The 23,207-nt window shown below is 36.7% G+C and overlaps 2 protein-coding genes across 6 annotated transcripts in view; one reads left to right on the top strand and one right to left on the bottom strand.

Annotated features, from left to right (window-relative positions):
* WDR53 (WD repeat domain 53) overlaps nucleotides 1-9,413 on the bottom strand; it is an 11,436-nt gene extending 2,023 nt beyond the window's left edge. Inside the window, exons 1-2 of one of the 5 annotated variants that reach the window (XM_015600333.2) lie at nucleotides 8,589-8,676; nucleotides 3,718-4,213 (exon numbers count right to left, since the gene is read on the bottom strand). In XM_015600333.2, the coding sequence (XP_015455819.1) occupies nucleotides 3,718-4,197 (480 nt within the window). In that variant the 5' untranslated portion in view covers nucleotides 4,198-4,213; nucleotides 8,589-8,676. The other 4 variants (XM_006906152.3, XM_025041878.1, XM_025041879.1 and 1 more) reach the window with 4 other exon arrangements.
* FBXO45 (F-box protein 45) lies at nucleotides 9,012-22,963 on the top strand. Its single transcript, XM_006906153.3, has 3 exons — nucleotides 9,012-9,469; nucleotides 15,328-15,684; nucleotides 19,805-22,963. Exons 1-3 carry the CDS (start codon nucleotides 9,149-9,151, stop codon nucleotides 19,988-19,990), a joined length of 864 nt encoding a protein of 287 aa, XP_006906215.1. The 5' UTR covers nucleotides 9,012-9,148; the 3' UTR covers nucleotides 19,991-22,963.
* The last annotated feature ends 244 nt before the right edge of the window (nucleotides 22,964-23,207 follow it).

The raw sequence follows: 23,207 nt of genomic DNA on the forward strand, positions 1-23,207 counted from the left end.
GGAAAGAACTTCCTTTTGAATTGGATTTATAAAATTATACTAAGTGGCCAGCAATAGGTATTTGGGCGAAGCCAAGATACTACTAACAAACTGAAATTAAAGAAATATCAGAAAATCTGCCAGCTTAACTATAATGGGCAGATACCTACAAGTTTCTCACTCAGCTCCTTCATGCTTGGATTATACTTTCTGTACCCCTAAGACATGAACTATACCCAAAGTGTTTTCAGCAGCTTAAACATTTTTTTCCCCTTTAATTCCCCCCCATCCACTTCCACCCCTGACCCATGGATGTTGACGTTTCCCCTTAAGAACTGGATCTCTGAAGGTGAGGGGCCTGGCGCACCCAGGGTATGGTCCGTGGATCCACCTGGGGCGCAAACCCAGGACTTCTGTGTACAAAGCAGACGTGCTAACCACTACGCTATGGAGCCACTCCCTTTAACAGTTTTATATTTACTTAAATCATCTAAATGTGTTAATAACCATCCCAGATTACCAATTCAAGATCATTTCCAAGTACTGAAGATCCCCAAATTGTTCCTGCTTGGAACAATTCTCTTTATGCTTTATTTTTCCTAATTGCCAAATACTCCAAGGTGTTTCATAATTTCTCAATCACCTTTTTATGCAATATTACCCTAAGGAGAGCTACAGATATTGAAGGAAAAGAATACAAGAGTTTGGGGTTTACAGTCATATAAAACATCAATGGGAGAAAAAGTGGACAACTGGCCAATGTTTGGAAGTGAATGCAACCATATCAAAGTGACCCTGCTCAAAAAGTTCTCTCTCTCCACATAAAAAAATCAAGGAAAAAAAAAGCCTTCTTCACCATCCTGATCCTTAAGTGTTGGTACTAGCAATCTTTCAAATTCCAGAAAGAACAAACCTTTGTACCTATACTTTCAGGTGTGGAAATGGGACGGGGAGGAATCATGCGTGCTACAGAAATATACGATGGTTTCAAATTTCCAAAGGTTTTTATACTATATTTGAGTGGTGCTTACACATGTATTTATTTAATATTATGCCTTAACACATATAAAAATTTGTACCTATTTAAAGTGGTCTCAATTATCTTAATAAATCACTTTGTTCTTAAGGTTCCTGACTCTTTGAGTATGCTCTGCCTAATTATTTTAAATCTATCTAAATCAAAAGATAGTTTTTATGATTTCTATAATAACAAGGATAGGTATACTGAACATATCTACTTTGTGTGGCAGTAATTCAATTTCAACCTTGAGATAAAATGCATTTGCTCAGAAAGAAATAACTCTCAAAATCAACCTGATAAGAACTGCCACTATTATAATTATACTCTTGGACTCCCCTATAGGCTATTTTTAAAATTTAAAATACTGGATAACCAGGTTTTAAAAGGTAAATTGTGGAAGAAATTAAGTTTCAATGTCAGTAGGGAATAATTTATTTTTAGCATTTTGTTATTATTAGTTTCAAGTATACAGTCCACTGGTTAGACATTTATATAGTTTATGAAATGATCCCCCCAATTACTCATTACCCCTTTGGCTCTACATAGTCATTACATTAATGCTAACTGCATTCCCTATGCCATGCTCTCCATCCCTGTGACTATCTATTAACTTATTTGTACTCCTTTAACCCTTTACCTTTTCCTTCCAGCCCCCAATCCCCGCCCCTCTGGCTGTCACCAGATTGTCCTCTATATTCGTGACTATTTTTGATGTTTGTTCTTTTTGTTCCTTAGATTCCACATATAAGTGAAATCATACGGTATGTATCTTTCTCTGACTTATTTCGCTCAGCATAATAACCCCTAGGTCCATCCATGTTGTTGCAAATAGGAAATAATTTCTTAAAAGCATGGTTGTGCTGTCTTAGTCATTGTTGTGATTATCATAACCCAGTGCAGAAGGTAATCTACAGCAAACTTAGCAATTCTTGGCAGTCAAGCAATTACCTAAGCCTCCTTTTTGACAAAATATTTATTTCCTACACTGTTATCTAGCAGCTGCCTTCTGCTAAAGCTTCCTGCCTAGAACTAGATGCAAAATGGTAAATTCTGGATGCCTACTTGCCTAATCTGAAGAATACCAGGTCATTTTTGCACACATAAATGTTTATTGCCAGGCCTAGTAATGAAATAATGAACCTGTGATTGAAAACTGGTATAGCTTAAGGATGAAAGAATGACTAGTCAAAGAGACACTGTACTACCTGCCTACTTAAAACAGATGTCCACCTAGTTGTGTAGGTCCTTCTGCACGACCAAGCAGGGAGACTATCACTACAAGGATAGAAAATTGTAGGAGGTTTAAAAGGGCTTGATTAAGACCTAGGAGTGGAAAAGGAGTTTAGAGGTCATAGGGTCACTGTGCCCCATAAGTCTAGAAAAATTCTCGGCATAGGCAATAGAGACATTTTTGGTAGGATAATTCTTTATTGTTTAAGGACTGTCCCAGCACGCAGGACCTGCACTGATTCTGCCAACTAAATACTATTAACTTGAGGGATAGGGAATGGCAGTCACGGTGACAACAAAAACCAACCTCATCTATTTCTAAATTAAGAGGTGGGGAGCGTAGAGGAGGGAGTGGTAAATATCACTGGTCAAGAAGGTGGAAAGACAAAACCTTTGATACTATTAACAGAATCATAGTCCTAGAAGATACTGTATATAGTTGAGAAAGTAGATTAAATGCCTAGAACAATGCTGGGCACATAACATTAATAAACAATGGGTTTTTTTCCCCTCTGGAAGTCACCTGTTCCCAAACCAAGAACCTTTTCTACATTACTGATGATATTCTACTTAAATACCTCTGGTGTCACAGAGAAAAAATATAGGCTTTGGAGTCAGAGAGACTGAGGTTTGCATCCTAAGTGAGGCAGTTATGCAGGTACTTAATTTGAATCTGTTTCCTCATGTCTAAAAATGAAGTAATCACTATCAGGGTGTGATAAGAATGAAAATTAATATATGTAAGCATTGGCAAGTACTAAGTGCTCACCAGAAAGAAGCCGTGCTTATTCCCAATCCAGTGATAAGAGATTTATTCTCAAGAAGCACATCTGCTGTGGGAAAGTTCAAGCTATTTAAAGCTTTCTTCTTTTATTAAACCAAAATCTGCTTCTCTATAATAACTTCTATTTAGACCAGCGTATTCCATTCTTCCTCTTCATGAAAACCAAAAATAAAATATCTCCAGTTCCTCCACATTATGGGGTTTCTAGACAGATATACCCCCTTGATGGCCTTCCTCTGAATTTGGGCTAGTTTGTGATGTTCCTTTCAAAACTCTCCATGAATACAATGCTCTGATCCTGGTCACCAAAATACATTATTTCAATCAATGCACCCCAGAATTTTAAAATAAAAACAGATCTAATCCCTTCAACTTTTTTTTAAAAAAAAAACAGTGTTTGTAGAAAGCGGGTGATAAACTCTGCCTTCAGCAAGCCCTTTTGTTTAAATAAATGTTTAGAATCAAACACTGAATCCTCAGGTTTCAGGAAAGTATTAAAGCATTAAGAAAGGAAGACTAAAGAATTAATGATTACTTTGTAAGTAAAATCTAGTAAGCTTTGTCAAGTTAGCATGAAACACACAGTAGAAGACATGTTAGTAGATAATAGAAAATTACAAGATATCTTTAGTCTGATCAATAATTTGATTCTATTAGCACGTCTCATTTAGAAATTACCCAAATACTCTTTGTAAAGCATCACCTGCATATCCAGTCCACATGATACTAGGCTCTGAGGCCTTTGAGGCCGAAAAGCTACAGAAGAACAGATATTGGAATGTCTCCTCAGTGATCTGCTAACTTTCTTATTTTCCAAGTCTAGGATTTTGATTGCCCCGGAGTCATCAGCAGAAGCCAGCAGGTTTTCTGTTTCATTCAATGAAAGACAATTGATTTCTTCTTCATTCACATGAAAATGGTCCAGAGAACCTTTGAGAGACCTGATATCTAGTAAGCTAATGTTTTCTCCATGTGAGGCATAGAGCTTGGTTGGGCAGGAGGGAGAGAATAAGACACTGATAACATCTTCGGCCCCTTGGAAGCGTGTGTGTCCCAATGGAGTCCCATCTTCACCCCAAGCCATGAGATCTCCACCCTCTGCTCCAGAAGCCACTAGTCCTTCTTGATTTGCATTCAGGCAGAGGATAGGAGAAGAATGTCCACCAGACCACTTGACTGCCATAATGGTCCAGAAGACTCTGTGAAGAGGGGGAAAGAATATAATCTTATGTCTTGTTTAAGAACTTGATGGTGGGAGACAGATGCAATAAGTAATATTTCATCTAAATATTAGAAAAAAGACATCTAAAAAACTGGAAAAAAAAAAAAAAGACATTTGAAGATGAAGTCTACAAAAGTCTAGCTGAACACAGGGTTATTGTGCGCCTGGCTGGAATATGCCTAAATGGGCTTCCCTTGCAATCAGCAACCCAGGTACACCTGGTTCTCCAGTCTTTGATGTGATGCTCACATAATACTGCATATATTTTAAATTAGAAAAAATTCTTTTTAAAAGGGGGCTGCATAATCATCAGGTTATATCTTTTATCAGAATGTTTTAGAGAATGAGCTCTAGAACTAGACTATGGGTTTAAATAGCTCTATTGCCTATTAGATGAGTAACTGGGCAAGTAACTGAAATTCCTCTCTGTGATTCACTTTCCTTTTCTATAAAATGGGGGTCATAATAATAACATCCATTTCATAGAATCAGAGAAAATTAGAGACAATATTAATAGTGCCTGGTACATAATGAGCACTAAACAAATATTACAATTATCACTTTTCTTATACTGCACCAATGGTCCTCAAAGTATGGTCTCCAGACTAGCAGCATCAGCATCACCTAGGAACGCCTAGACCCACTGAATCACAAACTGGGGTTGGGCCCAGCAATGTTTTAATAAGTCCTCCAGATGATTTTGATGCAGGCTAGAATTTGAGAACCTGTACTAAACCAAAACTCTTCTGGAGAGCTGGTTACCTGGACCTTAGGGTTTGTACATGGGATACAATATAAAGGGATTCCAAACTTTCAAATAATGAAGACCCTGTTCTAACAATTTCTCTTAACAATAGTTATACTGGTTAGTATTCTTTGAAAGTACAGAAAATGACTAAAAGCTACTAATAATGCATAACTGCTTTTAAATGTACTCACAAATTTTTAATCACATTATTACATACTTGCACTTATGCAATAGTACTTATGCACAAAATTTAGATTCCTGATATGCGAGGCATCCCAGATCTATAAACTGAAATTGCCACATACTTCCCTGCCATAACTGCCTATTGGGCAAAGCAAAAACGGAAATCAAGGCAATTTACACAACTTTAAGTGGCCAGACACAAGGAAGCAAACAAATTTGGTTAAATTTACTTCTTCATTTCACAAGCCAAAGGTGAATTTATCTAGTGAAGAATTGTTGTAGTTGTTTTACTATTTTCAGATACAATACCTGAAATTAGTCCAATAATACAGAGATAAATTTCTTAATATTGGTTTGAAAAATCATTTAAAGTAATCTGGCAATCTTCCTAAAATTTCTATTCCCAACACAAAGCTTGTTTCCTCCCACTTTTAGCCACACACATACACACACAAACACAAACTAGACTGCAAAAAAATCACTTATTTCTTAGTAATCAAAGTAACAGAAATTTCACAAAATCAGATAGCAATTTTCATAAAGACAACAAAATAGCAAAAATACAAAAAGATATATATTTTTAATCTTAGCAGAAGCACTCAATTAGTATACAGAGGAAACTAATTATACAGAGACTGAAGCAAGTAAGTTTTAATGGAGAGGTTTAGAGAGGAAATGACTCACAGGGAGGTAAAGATAGGGAGCCCTGGTGGTTTGATTTTTGCTGACAAGTTTTGAAATGCTAAATAATTTTCTACCATAACAAAGACTCTTGGCAAATGTCAGAAAAAAATGACACTTAGCACAATATAAAATAAAAGATATTAATATCATTTAGGCTTAGGAACTGTCATCTGTGGTGACTATTGACTTATGTGATAAAGACAATATCATACTTTAAAATATGAAAATTTGAATTAGCTATTGAAAATGTCATTTAAATTACAAATAATTTTGTTTAACTTTGTTATGAATCTTTAGAATATTGATCACTTATTTTCTCTATGATGTATTAACTTTAAAGTCCAGAAGTCCACCCTCTACAGCTTTAGGATTTTGTGTGCATATAATTTTTTGGATCTCTGCTGGGATTTTAGGTTTTCTCTAAGGCAAGAATGAGGCAGGGTTTCTCCATCATAAATTTACCCACAGAGGACCTAAGTAAATGCTGACTGGCAGACAAAAGTTTTAGCAGGTTTTCTTCCTAATATGAGTCTTTTCTGGAAAAGATTAACTCAATTTTAAACACACATTTGGTTAAGCTTCACCCCAAAGTGTGAGGTCAGGCAACAGATGGATTTTATATTTAAAGGGACTATTACAGACAACACAGTTTCTGTAAATTTCTCTATTAATGAAACCAGTAGTAACTCTCAGTCTACTAATCTTGTTAAGACCAAGGTCAGCTCTACCTTAACCTTTATGTGCCTTAGTAAAAAACAAGCTTTTTAGTCAATCAACATTTATCATGCAGAGTATTGATCTGTGATTCAACCAGAGCCCTTGAAATTACTTGTTTGTCTGCAAAATTAAAATTTGTTATTATTTAAAACACAAAGACCACCACTGAAAAGTGTTAATCAGATACCTGTGGTACAAAGTAGTGGGAAAAATGTAATTAAATCTGGGTTAAATCAAAACAAACTTTCAGAAATAAGGTATCAAGCCAGTTTCTTGTTTTTCTCTTATTGAGACTGGAAAGTGTACCAGAAATAGGTGTCACTGTCCCCACATTTAGGTATCAAGTCAAACTTCTCATACACAGATGCCTAAAGGTGTCAAGCACAATTAATCATATCCTATTGTGAATTACTTTAATTAGCTAATAGAGATTCCTTCCAACACCAAATGAGATCATGGACTGGGATGCGGGGGAAGAGTGGGGTATTTTGAGAGCATTTTTAGAAAGGGTGGAGTACAACAATTGGCAGCTCTAAACAGCCAGAGGACAGAATGAGGATACTGAACTTGAGGGATGGCGCATGGTCAGGAGGGTGATGAGTAGGTAAAAGATCTGTATAAAGAAAAGGAGGTATGATAAAGAAAATCTTTTCCTACTTTGAAATTCTACGTGGGCCACTTGGCGGGTACTTTCCCGCAAAAAGTCACCTAACTAACTGGAGTAGATTAGCACCAAAATTGTCTGATCAGCTCCTTGAAAGGCTCTAACTCCCCTATACTATGACAAGATAAAGGCCAACATCTTTAATAACTGAATGAGCTCTACTCTAAACACTCTGCTCCAGTCATATTTCCATATATCCACTTGTTCTTTTCAAGTGTGACTTTAAAGCTGTTCATTTTGCCTGGGTCTTTGCCCCTTCTCAGATGCATCAACTCTACTCATCCTTGAAGATTTAAATGAAACATAAGTGTCTTTCCAGAAAAAGCTGATCTTCCTTCCTTGGATGTCCTATGGTTGAAAGCTGAAAAATTAATTAATAAAACTGTAGTCTGAGGTTACACTACCATATAGTTACTATCACTGTAATGAATATAGGTCAACTTTTCTTTACATGTTTTGGTTTTCCAAAGTTGGTCTTGATCTGAAGCTGGATAGCAAACAATATGACTAAAGGCATTAGCAAGAATGAAAAGAATCTGGATTACTAAGCATGTTGGAAAAAAACATCTGGGAAGGGAATGCAATAATCAAACACTATATATCAGAGTAGAGAAGGTAGTGGCTGTTCTATTTTTACTAGGGAACAACAGAGGAGTTTCTGGAATGATTTCTTACTACATAAAGGCAAGACAATGGGGTTGACTACTTAGGGAATCTGTGAAGCCTATTATTATAATAATTACCTCAGATACGTTTTGGGAGTTACATAAAAACCCGCGTAAAGGACTTCATTACAGGGTCTGGCTCACATTATAGTTATTTTCTCCTATTAAACATTCGTCACACTTTAAAGGCTGTCCGAAAACTTTTTGGGCCACCTAGGAAAACGTGACCAAATAATGCTGCAATTCTTCCTCTTCCAAGAAGCCACGTATAATTTTAGCCTCTACGTCATTCTCCCCATCGGACTGTCTAAATAAAAACACATTTGCCTTAACCCGCCTACTAATCGGTGGGATTACAGGAAAGGCTGAAAAAGGCTACATTTTGCCCAAAAGAATGTAGCACTTAATAAGCACTTAAACGGCACTTTAAGGTTATCAAACGTTGCTGGGGAGGGGGGTTCAAATGCGGCGACCTTACTTTCCGAATACACGCTGGGTCACACTTTCTAATAAGTACCGGTACTTGGGGAAAACAAGAGGGCTTGACCAATAAGACTTCATCTGCCGAATGTAAAGGAAGAAGAGCCGACTTAAGCCGAAGGTTGCGGAGCCAGGAATTTGCTAGAGAGGGAAATTTCATGCGTTAGGTTGGAGTCTGAGGCAGGGACCTAGCTGACAGAAGGAAACTCACAGGAAGAAAGGCCTAGGAAAGCCAATGCGGGATCTCTACCCGCAAAAGAGGAAAAGGCACCGGAGGCCAGCCACGAGCCCACCGGCGCCAGCCTCATACCTGCGCTTCCCGCTTCCCTCCTCGGCGCCTCGTAATGACCTCACCCACGGGCGCCCAATCCCATGTAGCGTAGGGCGCGAGGCGCCTCAGCCAAACAGTCACATCCGGGCCTGAGAGGAACCGCGAACGAGCTGGGCGTGCGCCTTTGCTTCGTGCCCTCAACCCGCATGGCGGAGTCACGGGCGCGCCACGGGGAAGCCGTGCTAGTCGGGCGGTTCCGGCGCCCGCGCTGAGCCGCGGGGGAGGGGCGGGGGACGCCCGTGCGGCTGGTGCGTCTGCCCTCAGTGAGGCGGGGCGCGCGGCGGACGCCCCTGGGCAGGGGCGGGAGTGGTGGAAGGGCTGGACGGTTGACTGTGAAAGGGGCGGTGAGCGCGCTGCTCCGGTCTCAAGGCGAGGTTTGGCCTCCCCAGCAGAGACGGGGCGAAGCGGCGGCGGCGGCCCTCGGGCCGGCTAGTGAGGCGATGGCGGCCCCGGCCCCTGGGGCTGGAGCAGCCTCGGGCGGCGCTGGCTGTAGCAGTGGCGGCGGCGGCGGCGCAAGCTCCGGCTCGGGCTCTGGGTCCGCGGGGGCCGGGGGCCGGCTGCCCAGCCGGGTGCTGGAGTTGGTGTTCTCCTACCTGGAGCTGTCCGAGCTGCGGAGCTGCGCCCTGGTTTGCAAGCACTGGTACCGCTGCCTGCACGGCGATGAGAATAGCGAGGTGTGGCGGAGCCTGTGTGCCCGCAGCCTGGCAGAAGAGGCTCTGCGCACGGACATCCTCTGCAACCTGCCCAGCTACAAGGCCAAGGTGAGGGAGCCCCGAGCTACGCCGCTGCCCTCAGCCCCGCTCCTGCGCACCGCTCTCAGCGCTTCTCATCTAAGCTTCTGAGTCAGACGCCTCGCTTCACCATCCCGCCTTTCCACCGCACGGGTCAATACCTTACCTCACCCCTCCATGAAGATTCTTTTCTCTTTGGATTGAAGTTCTGCTCCTTAACCCACTACACTTCCGTGATACACTTTTTAAAGGACCAGTTGCTTTCCCATCCCTGGTTTTCCATCACTCATTCTACTTTCCACAGTCTTTCCCTTTAAAGACAGACCACCCCCATTGTTGTACCTTTAATACGCTCATTTTTTCCCCTACCCTTCAAATAGGCTTTATTAGATATCTCTGTTGCCTTAACATCCGCTTATTTTCAAAGATTTTCGTTTTCATCCCACATTTTACCTCATCTTTTCCAAGTTCTGATTTAGAACTATTTTTTCTTTGTTTTCACCCAGGTCTTCTTTAATTCCTTCCACTATGTTTCAGGCTTATAAGTGAGTGTGGTCCTAGGCATCCTGTTAATTTTCAAGATACAGGCTTTCATAGCCCAGACTCCCCTCAGCATCTCTTAACCGTCATAATACTGCCTTGTCCCAGTATTAAGTGGCTACTTTCTTGCCAACTTTTTCCTAGTTTCACCTTGATGGTATGTCTCATCTGTTCTATTTGTCATAGAATTCCGGTTTTGCTTGCTGCCTTTTTTTCTTCTAGATTCTCGTACATATTACTACATTCATATACAAATAAATGTCAAGTAACAGATACAGTAGGGCTGAGAGGATTCTTCAGGCGATATAAATAAAAGGCCTCAAGCTTGAGTTCAGTTAGATGGATAACAGCTATTAAGTATAGCAGTCACCAAGAGCGTATATGAGAGAGGATAAAGGCTGACTTAAAATGTGGTAAACATAAAAAATACATTAATAATTAAAATTGGAAAACATCTCTTTTTAGTGCTAGACTGCCAGTGGTGATCGAGGTAAGACATAAACTTTCCCATGTGAAATAGATGTAAAATTTATTCTTCTGTAATAAAGAAGGTTTTAGTTAAATAAAATGAGGAATATTGCTGTTAAATATGATCAAGTTTTTCCTACTAAGTGAAATAACATGTTAATTTACTACGACAATATTTGTACCTGGTAGATGCTCAGTGGATACTAGCTGTAATTTACATAGTATAGTGAGGAAGATTGCACCTGTTTGGCCTGATAAACGTATAGGCTTCATAAGTTTTATTTTTTATTTTTACATAGTTTATTGTTTTTACTTATTTTAAATTGAGACATTTTGGTAATTGTTCTATAATAGATAAGTTCACATAATTCAAGAGTCATATAATCATATGTAATAGATAATGTGTTCATGTGAGTCAACATTCAAAAAAAGCAAAATGTCTTCCTTTTGCCCTTGTCCTCCAGCCACCCAGTTTCCCTTCTTGGAGGCAGCCTGTGTTACCTATTTCTTTTGTATCCTTATGTAGATAGTTTAGGTTTCTTAAGTTTTTAGTATTTTGTATGTCTTTCTACTACAAGCACTGAAAGTATTGTAGGCATACTAATAGCATGTTCATTCAGACATTGGAGGACTTTTCTCGAATATCTTGAGGATAAAAAGATTAATTCAAAAGAAGTCAGATAGTCTAGTAAGGAAGCCCTCAGTCTAATAGGGGAGAAAAAAATGTGTAGAAATAACTAACACATGGTAGAAATTGCTCCTGTTAGAGATTAAAAAAACATATGCTAGAAGTACAGTGAAAGAGATTTGCAAGTTGAGTGGAGGATTGGAGAAGGTTTGAGGTTGAGATTATATCTGAGCTGAACTTTAAGGATGGGGAGGATTTGAACATTTTACTAATAGGAAATATCCTGAAGAAAAGCGGGACAAATGGAAAGCAAAGGCTTTGTACAGCATATACTGTATTTTTATTTTAAAAAATATATGAATGCCAGCCACTGTGCTTAGTTTTGTAGATGGAATGGTGAATAAAAACAGACACAGGCTCTTATGGATGCCTTGCCTTACAATCTAGTTGGAGAAAATAGGTATTAATCAAATAATCACAATTGTGAAATCATATCTGTGGTAAGTACTATGAAGGAGAGAAACATGGTGCTCTGAGTGTCAGTAACGGAAGATTTCACTTAGGACGGTCAGGGAAGTCCTCTGAAGAAATAAAGCATGAACTGAGACCTGAAAGATAAGGATTAATCGATTAAGCAGGGAGAGAAGAGCCTTCCAGGAGGGAACCTGATGAGTATGAAGGACAAAAAAATACTTCAGTGTGGCTGGAGCATAGAGAGCAAAGGTGAGGTAGGTTTGAGATAAGACAGAAGGAGTAGGTTGGGGCCTACTTCTGTAGGGAATCCTTTTTAAACTGGAAGTAAGGGGGTTAGGAGTGTGGGGATTGGTGATATGATTATTATGCATTTTTAAGAGATTATTTCTAGCTTCAGTATGGAGAACAAGTTGAAGAGAACCTTAGAAATATGGGTAGATCAATTAGGAAGTAAGTAGTGGAGCAGATGGGGAGAAATTTAAGAGAGATTTAGGAAGCAAAATTTATAAGACTTAGCAATAGATTTGCATTAGGAGTGAAGAAGAGGGAGGTGTTAAGGATGACTCCTAGATATCTGGCTTACATAATAGAGCGATCACCCGGGCTAGATAGATTTAGGAGGAATGAATTCAATTTCGGTAGAGTAGAATTTACATTGTTTTTGAGATATCCAGGAGATTTCAGATAGGTAGTTGTTAAGAGTTTAGAGCTTAGAGGAGCGGCTAAAGATATAAAATAGTTATATTGAATTAAAGTAGTAGAAAATATGCACAGATAAGCTGAAACTGGATGTATCATAGAGGCCTTTGAAGCACAGTTTGGGCTTCGTTCTGCAGTTGGAAACCACAGAAGTTTGAACAGAGGAGTGACAAAGTAAGAGCTGTGCGTTAGAAAAACTAAGCCATAAAATGAATTGGAGAGGGCAAGGGTTAGTGCCTATACCAGAGGTATTTAAGGTATAGAACAAATGTGTGAACAAGTGTATAAAGGAGGGAAGGGAATGGTTAGGAGAGCTATTGCAGAGAACAGATCTACACGGCGGACAGCTAGTTGACTAGGTGAGTAAGATGAGGAAGAAGGAAGAATCAGAATTACCAGGAAGCCTGGGTAACAGAAGTATGGGAACAGGCTTGGGATAGCATAAAACTGGAAAGTATTTGGAGTTGTCAGTCTATTTAGGATTCGTCTTCTTTTTAAAAGTTCATGTTGTACATGTCACCAAATAGCATCAATTATTCCAGTCATACTTAGCATCTAACTATAATTCTCTGAAGTTCAGACTTAGATCCTAAACTATGTCTTAAAGTTGTTTGGCATAATGTTAACATCCAGGTTGTGCATAAGAGTGTGAGACGGGAACTATAGATTAATTCATGGATTTATTTTCCCATTTCACCTAAAGTTTTCAGTATCCATCTCTAAAAGATAAGGACACTTAACATAATCACAATATCATATCTAAAGTATAAAGAAATAAACTGTAATATAAAAAACAAAGTGTTCAAATTTCCATTTATCTCATAAATTTCAGATGTTTATTTTTAATTTTCAGTTTAATCAAGATCTATATAATGTTTCTTTGCAAACAGTTGATATGTCTCTTAAGGCTATTTCAGTCTACAAATTCACCCTCCATCTCCCTACCTCCTACCCTAGTAACTTATTTGTTGAAGAAACCAGGTTGTTTACCCTGTAGAGTTTCCCTCAGTCTGGATTTTGTGTATTTCAAACCTATAGAGGTTTGATTCATTTAGATTAGATCATATTTTTCGCGATATATTTTTTACTAGAATCAAGTGGTTGGAGTGTGTACAGAATTAAGTGTTGCATGGTGCCGACTATGATGGGTAGGAGTTCAGGAGAGTGAAGTCAGGGAGATTGGGTGGTCCTGGTTAAGAATAGCTTCATGGAGGTGGTAAGACGAGCCGGTCTTAGAGGATATGTGGGAGAAGGAAAGCAGGTATGATACCACAGACAAGGAGAACAACACGAACTTAGAAACAGGAGGAACCACATCTGGAGGGCTTTGAAGGCCAGGCAGAATTTACAGTTCATATGGTAGTACAGAAGTATCAAAGGTTATTGAACTGGGATGAAATGTAATAAAGGTACTGTTTTAGAATGACATATCTGGAAGAATTCAGGTAGAAGACTGAAGATCGAGATCTAGAGAGTTTAGGAGCAGAAGTAGGATAGTCACCAAAAAAGTATACAGTGAAAGATAGTCCAAGGTAATAGGGAGATGTCAATGATCTTTGAGGAAGAGCTTGTCAACAGTGTCAGTATGACAACGAGAATAAGGATAGAGGAAAAGCAATTGGAATTTATAAGAATTGAAGATAGGCATAGGTAAGAATTAATTAAATATTTTATAATAAGGAGTTAATTGTCTTGATAGTAGTCTTTTGAGTTATTTAGGATGTACTTAAATTTTGGGGGACATTTTACTCCCCCTTTTCATCCTATATTCTGATCTTTTAGGTGCTTAAAAGTGTATTATAAACAGGAACAGATAGGGAAAAAATTTAGGAATGCTTCAGTTTTACAGCCTCCTTGTGAAAACATGGGATCCCTGAAACAAGCAGGATTTGTTTGTTTTTTATTAAATTTCTCTGCTCTGAAGCACAATAATGAAATAGTGGAGTACTGACTAATAGTAAATGAACACTGGATGAGGGTACTAGATACCTGACTTCTCTTTGGGGTTCTTGCTCAAACTAGCTGTTGACTTTTAGGTCCATGTCCTCATCCCTGAGTTGAACTAGGTGACATTTAGGATCCTTCCTAATACTGAAATTCTATGATTCTAGAGTTGATATCGCAAGTTAACTAAAGCAATGGATCTTAGCCTTTGGCTGCTTTTGGGTAGTTTGAATAAAGTAGAGTATTTAAAAAAAACATACAAACCAAAACCAAATAACATGAGAAATTGTTATTTGTTCAGAGTGGCAATTTTCATACAGTCTGTATTTTGGAAGCTTAAAAAAACTGATAATTACTGAAGATCAGCTAACCTGTCCTGCCAATGACAGCTGTTCTTAATGGCTCTCTATAAATCCTAGTGGTTGAATTTAGATGCTATCTAGGGGATTATTTGATTTGGTAAAATGAGAGTGGTGCTGTCTCAGTGTATGAGTGATGTCTAGCAAGGAGGCCAAGGATCTAAGATAGTTTGTGTTTATTAAAATTTTTTATTAACTTTAGAGCTGCTATGACTAAGTTTTCTATTTTACTTAAAATATTCTTTTGCTGGCAGCATTGCCAACATGAAAACTGCCTCTCTTAACTTTTCGATATAAAAATATCAAATATAAACAAGAATAGAGAAAATAGTTTAATGACTTCCTATACCTATCACCAAGCTTTGCCAATTATTGATTTATGGGCAATCTAGTTTTCATGTTTACCCCACCTACTATCCTGCTCCAACCCTAGGTATTTCAAAGCAATTCCTTGATATCTTATCCATAAACATTTGAGCATTATCTCTAAAATATAAAGATTCTTGTGTATATATATTTGACATTTTAAGAAGCCTATTTGGAGAAATAATATTACGTTTTAGAATTTTATCAACAATGAAATAGTTGGCAGTTATTTTAAATGTTATGTTAGTATCCCATCCTGAAACTTTAGCTATTTTTTAGAAATACGTATTGTACCATTTAGAAATATATAACTTTATTGTTTAAAAACACATAGCCTAAAGTTTAGGCATTTTTTAATATTTAAGAAATATCCAACTTCTGTTTCTTTGGTCTGGTTTTCATCTTTTCAGGTACGTGCTTTCCAGCATGCCTTCAGCACTAATGACTGCTCCAGGAATGTCTACATTAAGAAGAATGGCTTTACTTTACATCGAAACCCCATTGCTCAAAGCACTGATGGTGCAAGGACCAAGATTGGTTTCAGTGAGGGCCGCCATGCATGGGAAGTATGGTGGGAGGGCCCTCTAGGCACTGTGGCAGTGATTGGAATTGCCACAAAACGGGCTCCCATGCAGTGCCAAGGTTACGTGGCATTGCTGGGCAGTGATGACCAGAGCTGGGGCTGGAATCTGGTGGACAATAATCTACTTCATAATGGAGAAGTCAATGGCAGTTTTCCACAGTGCAACAATGCACCAAAATATCAGGTGAGAAATAGGTGTTTTCTGAGATGTGAGCCTTTGTCAAATCATGCCTTTATTTGTTTTAAATTTACAAAATTTAATATAGTAGCTTTGTATGTCTTTTTGGTAATTTTTAATTAAATGGTGTAACTGTCCTTTCTTTGCTACTCTGATAATCTTCTATTATCTCAGTACTTGTTTCCTAATACATATTCAACCTTGAGCAAGTCATCTTTGCTCTCTACATCAGGGGTTGGCAAACTTTTTCTGTGCAGGGCCAGATAGTAAATATTTTTGGCTTTGTCATCCATATGGTCTCTGTCACTATTCAACTCTTGTTGTTATAGCACAAAAACAGCCATAGATAATATGTAAAGAATGAGCATAGCTGTGTTACAGTAAAACCTTATTTATGGGCTGCAGGCCAGATATGGATCAGGGACCATAGTTTGCCAACTCATGCTTTAAATTGCCATCTTTCCTATGTTTTGGTACACCCAAATCTACTTTTTCTAGACCTCTTGCCCCCACAAATGCATGCACCTGTGTGCATGCACACACATACCCTCTGGTACTTAATTAATCTGTTTGTGGCCTCTGAAGGTGTTACTGATTTCTATAAAGACAGAAAAGTTCAGGCAAACTTTTGCATTTTAAATTCTTTTCGTCTTAGTCTTACCTATACTTATTTGATTCTAGGTCAAAATTATAGTTCCTATTTATAAAGGGTATATGATTACCATGGATTCAGCAGAGTCTAAAACACAATCTGATAAGAAACTGGAAATTTTAAGGAATTATAGAGTGCATATTTCATAGGAACGTATGGCTTGAAAACTCTAGCCTCAGTAATGACTTCAAGTCAGGCATACTAAAGTAGAACTAAAAATATATTCAATTTCCTGAGATAGAAAAGCCTGGAAGGATTTTCTTTCATAGAATCCTTTCCTCACTGTCCTTTCAGTCTCTGCAAATATCCTAGAAGGGTGTCTAGACTTAATAATCATTGAAGATAAAGTCCATGACTAGTCTGGTGGTGATTTTATAGTGAAAGTCCTTTAGTCTTTGTTTTGCAGAGAACACAAACTCTTGTATGATTTCGGTTCTTTTAAATTTATTGAGATTTGTTTTCTTCCCAGCATATGACTTATCTTGATGAGTGTTCCATGTGTGTTTGAACACATATTCTATTGTTGGATGGAATAGTCTATAAATGATAGGTCAAGTTAGTTGATAGTATTCAAGTCTTCTATATCCTTACTGATTTTTCTTTCTCCTGTTCAGTCATTTACTGAAAGGAGTATTGAAATCTCCAACGGTACTTGCTAATTTATCTATTTCTTTTTTTAGTTCTGTCAGTTTTTGCTTCATGTGTTTTTAGAGCTCTGTTATTAGGTGTATATACATTTACAATTGTTATATCTCCCAGCCTTATTAGCTCTTTTATCATTATGAATTGACCGACTTTGACTCTAGTAATATGCCTTACTTTTAAGTTTATTTTGTCTGATATAAATATAGCCATTCCAACTTTCTTATGCTTATTGCTGCAAAGTACCTCTTTTCCTCCATCTTTTTTCTTTTAATCTGTCTTTGTATTAAAAACGGGTCTCCTAGACTGGCTATAATTGAGTCTTGCTTTTTACCAAACCTGATCTTATAATCTCTACCTTTTGATTTGACTGTTTAATCCATTTTCATTTAATGTAATTGTTGGGCTGCTTGATATTGTCCTTGTCTCTGTGCCTCTGAAGCTATTTTCTTTAAAAAAATTTTTTTTCTTTATTTTTTTTGGGGGTTGGATAATTTCTATTGCTTTATCTTCAAGTTCATAGATTCTTTCTTCTTGCTATTTCTTCTTGCTGTTAAGCCAGGCTAGTGAATTTTAGTTATTGTCCTCTTCAGCTTTAGAATTTTCATTTGGTTCTTTTTTCTATAGTTTCCATTTCTCTATTGAGATTCTCTATTTGTGCATTCATCAATACTAGATTTTTCTTTAATTCTTTGCACATATTTATAATAATTGCTTTGAAGTCTTTGTCTGCCAATCCAATATCGAGGCCTACTAATATCAGGGCCTACTTGGAATCAGTTTCAATTGACTTCTTTTTTCTCCCTGAGTATGAGTTGTACTTTTCTGTTTCTTTTCATATCCAGTAATTTTTAAATTGAAAACTGTGCATTATCAATAATATGCACAGTATCTGGAATGTTTTGTTCCTCTAGAAATTGCTTTGTTTTTCTGAAGAGTGTAAGTTTTCTTGTTCTAGCAGGCAGTTAATTTTTGTAGACTAAAGCTATAAACTGTCTCCACCACGCTGTGCAGCAGCTAATGTCTTCGTTCAATTTTTTGTTTGTTTTTTTAAGGGAGTGAGGTGGGGCCTTCTAGCTGCTACTTTTTCAGCCTGGTTCTCTGGAGGTTTCCTCTGTATCTGTGTAGTATAGTGGTCACACCTGGATTTGGGCAGAGTTTATTCTCAGATTTGGGGGCTCATCCTCTTTGTGGTTCCGTTGCTTCTAGAGTTCCTACTTCTTAAGTTTCCAATTACTCTGCTGTCTCCAAGTATTGCCCTCTGACAATTAAAGTTAGTAAGACTTCTGCTTTCTGCTCTCTATACTGTGTGCATACTGTATCCTCAAACAAAAGTAAAGCAAACTTGCAAATTTCACCAGGAGTGACAGTGTCTTCTTAGTTTCATTTTCTGTAAAATAGGGATAACTCCTAGGATTGATGTCAATATCAAAAAAAAAAAAAAGATAAAACAAAGCACAAAACGAATATCTAACAAGATATTAATTTTTAATTTTTTGTTGTTTTTCATGTTTTGATGGTACAGTAGTTATATGATGAGTAGGATATTCTTGGGTCTATAAAATGGGGTATAGGTTAATCGTGAGTTGGGCAAAGGGTGGAAAAAAAGCAGATATTAGTAGTTATTTGTGTTAGGAAATACAGTGAAGGAAAGTAATAACAACAGGAGTTATACTTGGCAAGTATTAAATTATTATTTTTTATTGCAAATGTTAGGACTTTCTGCCTCCAAGTATATAGATGTTTCAGCCTTTTATAGGTGCAAATTATAAAGATAAAACATCCTTATTTCTTTGCTTACTTTTCCAAATGGGAAAATAACTGGATATATTGTGCTTTCAGTTTAGTTAACAATCAGTGCTTCTGTTTTTATAACGAACAGATGTTTCAGAGCAGTGATCTACAGAGTGACTATTTAATAAGCCTATTCTGCATCTTTAGAATCTGTAGTCAGATTTGGCTATTTATGACCATGTAAGTTCCACATTGTATATAGAACTGCTTTGTAAACTTTAAAGGCTATGTAAGTATTTTATTATAGTATATATGTAACTTTTTTATTGTGGTAAAATATATACAGCATTTATAATTTTAACCATTTGTAAGTGTATAGTTCAGTGGCATTAAATACATTAACAACGTTGTATAACCATCACCATTATCTGTACCCCAGACTTTTTCATTATCCCCAACATAAACTATGTGCTCATTAGAAAATAACTCTTTATTTCCCTCCCTGCCCCCAGCTTCTGGTAACCTCTGTTCTACTTTCTGACTATGAATGTGAATAGTCTACGTGCCTGATATAAGTAGAATCATACAATATTTATCTTTATGTGTCTGCCTTATTTAATGTAGCATAATGTTTTCAAGATGCATCCATATTGTAGCATATATTAAAAGTGCATTTCTTTTTATGGATGAATAACATTCTATTTTACATATACATACTATAGTAATTTGAAAAGTTTATTTAGAAAGTCTTTTTTGGTAAAGTGCTGTACCAAGTTACAGCTTTTAGTGGTAACCTTCTTAAGAAAAGCCTTTTAACAAAGAGTAAATAAAATCTGGAGACTATTCAAAGGAAACATTTAAATTTTTAGTATTAAATGTAGATCCCATGCAAGTCTTAAATTTAAAAAAAAATTATCAAATCAGGCAGTTGTAATGAAATTGATATATTTTCTTCCCGAAGTTTCTCCTTGTTTCTCTAGATAACTTTTAGGGTATATATCCAAAATAATATTTTCAACTTGTTCATTTGTCTCATGTTTCTTCTATCTATGCCCTTGGTGGGTTTTCTTCTAACCTTCTTTTGTTATCTATTTGCAGATAGGAGAAAGAATTCGAGTCATCTTGGACATGGAAGATAAGACTTTAGCCTTTGAACGTGGATATGAGTTCCTGGGGGTTGCCTTTAGAGGGCTTCCCAAGGCCTGCTTGTATCCAGCAGTTTCCGCTGTATATGGCAACACAGAAGTGACTTTGGTTTACCTTGGAAAACCTTTGGATGGATGACAGTGGCTTTCTTGGGATGAAAGACAGTAGAGGAGATATCTTCTTGTGGAAAGTAGAATCATGAAGTGACAGTGTCATACATGCATGCCCAAGAAACATCCTGAAAACATGAAATTGTTAACTGGAGAAGCAACTCTACAGCAGAGATTATCTTAGTGTTTCCTCTTTCTACTGGGCCAGAAAAATCCTCAGGGTTGCAGTTGGTTGAGTGGGCAGTTGACATATGCATGTTGCAACAGATTTTGTCTGTAAGTTAGCAATGTGTTATTTCCAACTTTTAAGGTGAGAATTTAGAGATGCTGTAAAAGGAATAAGATAAGGAAATAGCAAGATTTTTAAGTAGTGTGTTTGTGAAGAAAGACTGATCCTGTTTTACAACTGCCTGTTTTTTCTCCAGACCCCTTTTTTCCAGCCAGCTTGACTATCAGAAATGTATGAAACTGGTTGGGTTTTATTTAATATTTTTAATATATTGAGAAGCATGGTCTGCTTGGACTGCACTTCTCTAACAGTGAGATGTAAAATTGTGCAGCTATTTTAAAAGTTGTATATACAAATATGTGTGTAAAAACAACTGTAAAAAAAAAACAAAAACAGGACAAAGGGGTTGCTTTGTTCTAGTCCAATTTCTTAAAAACCACTACATGGTACAAAATTAAAATAACATTTAGAGACAATTAGGTAACTACAAAGAAGAGGATTTTAAGAGGAGATATGTTGTATTGGCTTATTTTATATTTAGTTTACAGTTTCCATAGCTATTATAGTCTGTTTTTCTTAAAAAAATGATCAAAATTATTGTAAAAATCCTTTAATCTCCTGGCTAAAGATTGAGGGAAGGCAAATTTATTTTTAATCATACGTATATCAGTAATAATAATGATGTGCATCTTGTATCTGGTTTTATTTTTTGGCCTTCTGAGAAAATGTCTCATGACAACACAGACATTGCCATTTGCTTTTATAGGCCTCAAATATGAAAGCTGTTACTCACAGACCTTAGGAAAAGAATCAATTAATGGTCCTTTTATTTTATAACTTTATAATGTAGATATTATAATTTTTTAAATTTTAATATTGTTTACATCATGCAACAATCTAAGCCTCAGACTCTTCATTGGGGTTATCAAGAAAATGTTTACTCACCCACCAGGAACAGTGCCAACCTGAACTCAGGTTAAGAATGTTCTTAATCTCAGTATATATAATTGCCCCCATGGGACTTGGAATAAAACACCTTGTGCTGAAAACTTCAGGTTGGCAATATTTTGAAGGTTTCATTGTAGAAGAGTTTAACATTAATTCCTATTCTGAATTTTTGACTAATAAATTTGATTTCACTATTACTCCTTTGAATTAATAATCCAACATACATGAGCTGAGATTTTCTTTTGTTAGAAGAGAAACAAACATCTTTCTGTATGAAAGTATAAATTGTATGGTGTCAGATACATCTTTGTGATAAATACTGACTAAGGCAAGTGGAATCTTTGTACTTTTTAGGTTATTGCTGTATGTATATTTTGTCTTTAATAAAATTAGGGACAGCAAGCAGCTGACTGGGGTTCTTGGGCTGCTCTTTAAGAGTTAGGATTATCAATACTCCTATGAAGCAGGGGATTTGAATCATGAACAAAGATTTATTTTTGCCACCTGACAGGTTTACATATATTTATTATGTATTTGTTATGTTGCTTAAAGATGAAATTTGTTAAAGATTCTTTTCGACATCTATGTCAAGAAGAAACTCCTGGAAACCATATTTAATAGTACATAGTGAAATTATATGTTACATGTATTAGAGACTATAGCTGCTACAGAAATTGATTTTTCTTGACTCAATTTGACAAAGTTTAAAAAAGAACTGGTTCAAGATGAAGATTGAGCTAGTTAGAAAACTATAAAGACCTTTAAATACTTGTTTCTTTTTTAGATTGTGGTACAGCCAATTCCAAGAACTTTTGCTCAGAGTTTTGTTTATAACGTTTTGCCTTGTTAGTAGACATTCATTTTGTAACAAAGTTTTGAAGGTGCTGAGTGGAAAACAGAAACACATGGTTATTGCATATTGAACCTAGAATCAAATAATTGCCTAAATATTTAACAAGCTATTTTTAAAGATTTAGATTCTCTAATATCCCATTTGCTAACATTATAAAATTGGAGGTTCATATTTAGCACGAACATTAGGGGAATGAAGAGCCTTCATTTATAACCTGATAAATGAATTTGTTAGTGGAGACCAATAGTAGCTATACAGAATATTAAAGCAAATTGCTACAATGTGCAAGGAAATGGAATCTCTTTTTTATTGGTGCTGAGAGAGCTTTTAGGTAGAAGACTGTTGCACCTGAAGATTGAGTATAAATCATCAAAATCAGTAGTTAACCTTAGCTGTACTTTGGAGTCATGCGCATTTTGAAAAATATTGATACTTGGGTTCTATACCCTAAAATTCTGATATTGGTCTGGAATAAGACATGACAATAAGGATTAAAAAAAAAACTTCCTAGATGATTTTCAATATGCTGCCAAGGTTGAGTTAAAAATTCACCTTAAGTTTTCTCATCTGCGAAATTAAAAAAAAAAATCCTTGCTCCCTCCCTTCACTACCTCACAAGGTTATTGAGAGTAGAGAAAATAATGCGAAGGTGCTTGTGAGATGGATAAAAAGTGCTAGTGAAAGGCAAAGTAGTGTATTTCAGCTGAAACTGTAAGCAGGAAAAATGTATAATTGAATTTGCTTTGTTGACATGAGAAGCCGGGAGCACTCCCTTAGGTTCTTAACTTTCGTGAAGCATGAGATGTGTAAAGCAAACATTACTATTACTCCCATTCATACTGTAGTATTCTGTCATACTTGAGATAGGCTGTTCTAATTATCTGGTTTTACATAGGAAAGAAGAAATATTAAAGGCTTAAAGTCTGTAATGATCAATGGTTCATAATTCATTAAAACATTTCATACAAAGAGTTCTGTGGTTAAATATATATCATTTCATAGTTGCTGTTACTTTTTAATCTGATTTTTTAATATTAAGCCACTTATTTCATCTCTTTCATTTTTATTCATGTAAGTTTATGTTTAGACTTAAGAAGGCACCTAAAGCAAGTAGGTTTTGCCCAGGTGAATATTTAAAAGTCATGGCTCAACAATTAGACATCTTATGCCTTTTAGATATAATTTGACCTGGAAAAGACTAGAAAATAACAGAGC

The sequence above is a fragment of the Pteropus alecto genome, unplaced genomic scaffold, assembly GCF_000325575.1.
Source record: "Pteropus alecto unplaced genomic scaffold, ASM32557v1 scaffold311, whole genome shotgun sequence".
Lineage (NCBI taxonomy): Eukaryota > Metazoa > Chordata > Mammalia > Chiroptera > Pteropodidae > Pteropus > Pteropus alecto.

Excerpts from the sequence above, each read along its gene's own strand:
- FBXO45 (XM_006906153.3), top strand. The coding sequence starts at position 9,149 with ATGGCGGCCCCGGCCCCTGGGGCTGGAGCAGCCTCGGGCGGCGCTGGC. Across the intron at positions 9,470-15,327 it reads TGCCCAGCTACAAGGCCAAG|GTACGTGCTTTCCAGCATGC; the intron begins GTGAGGGAGCCC and ends TCATCTTTTCAG. Across the intron at positions 15,685-19,804 it reads ACAATGCACCAAAATATCAG|ATAGGAGAAAGAATTCGAGT; the intron begins GTGAGAAATAGG and ends ATCTATTTGCAG.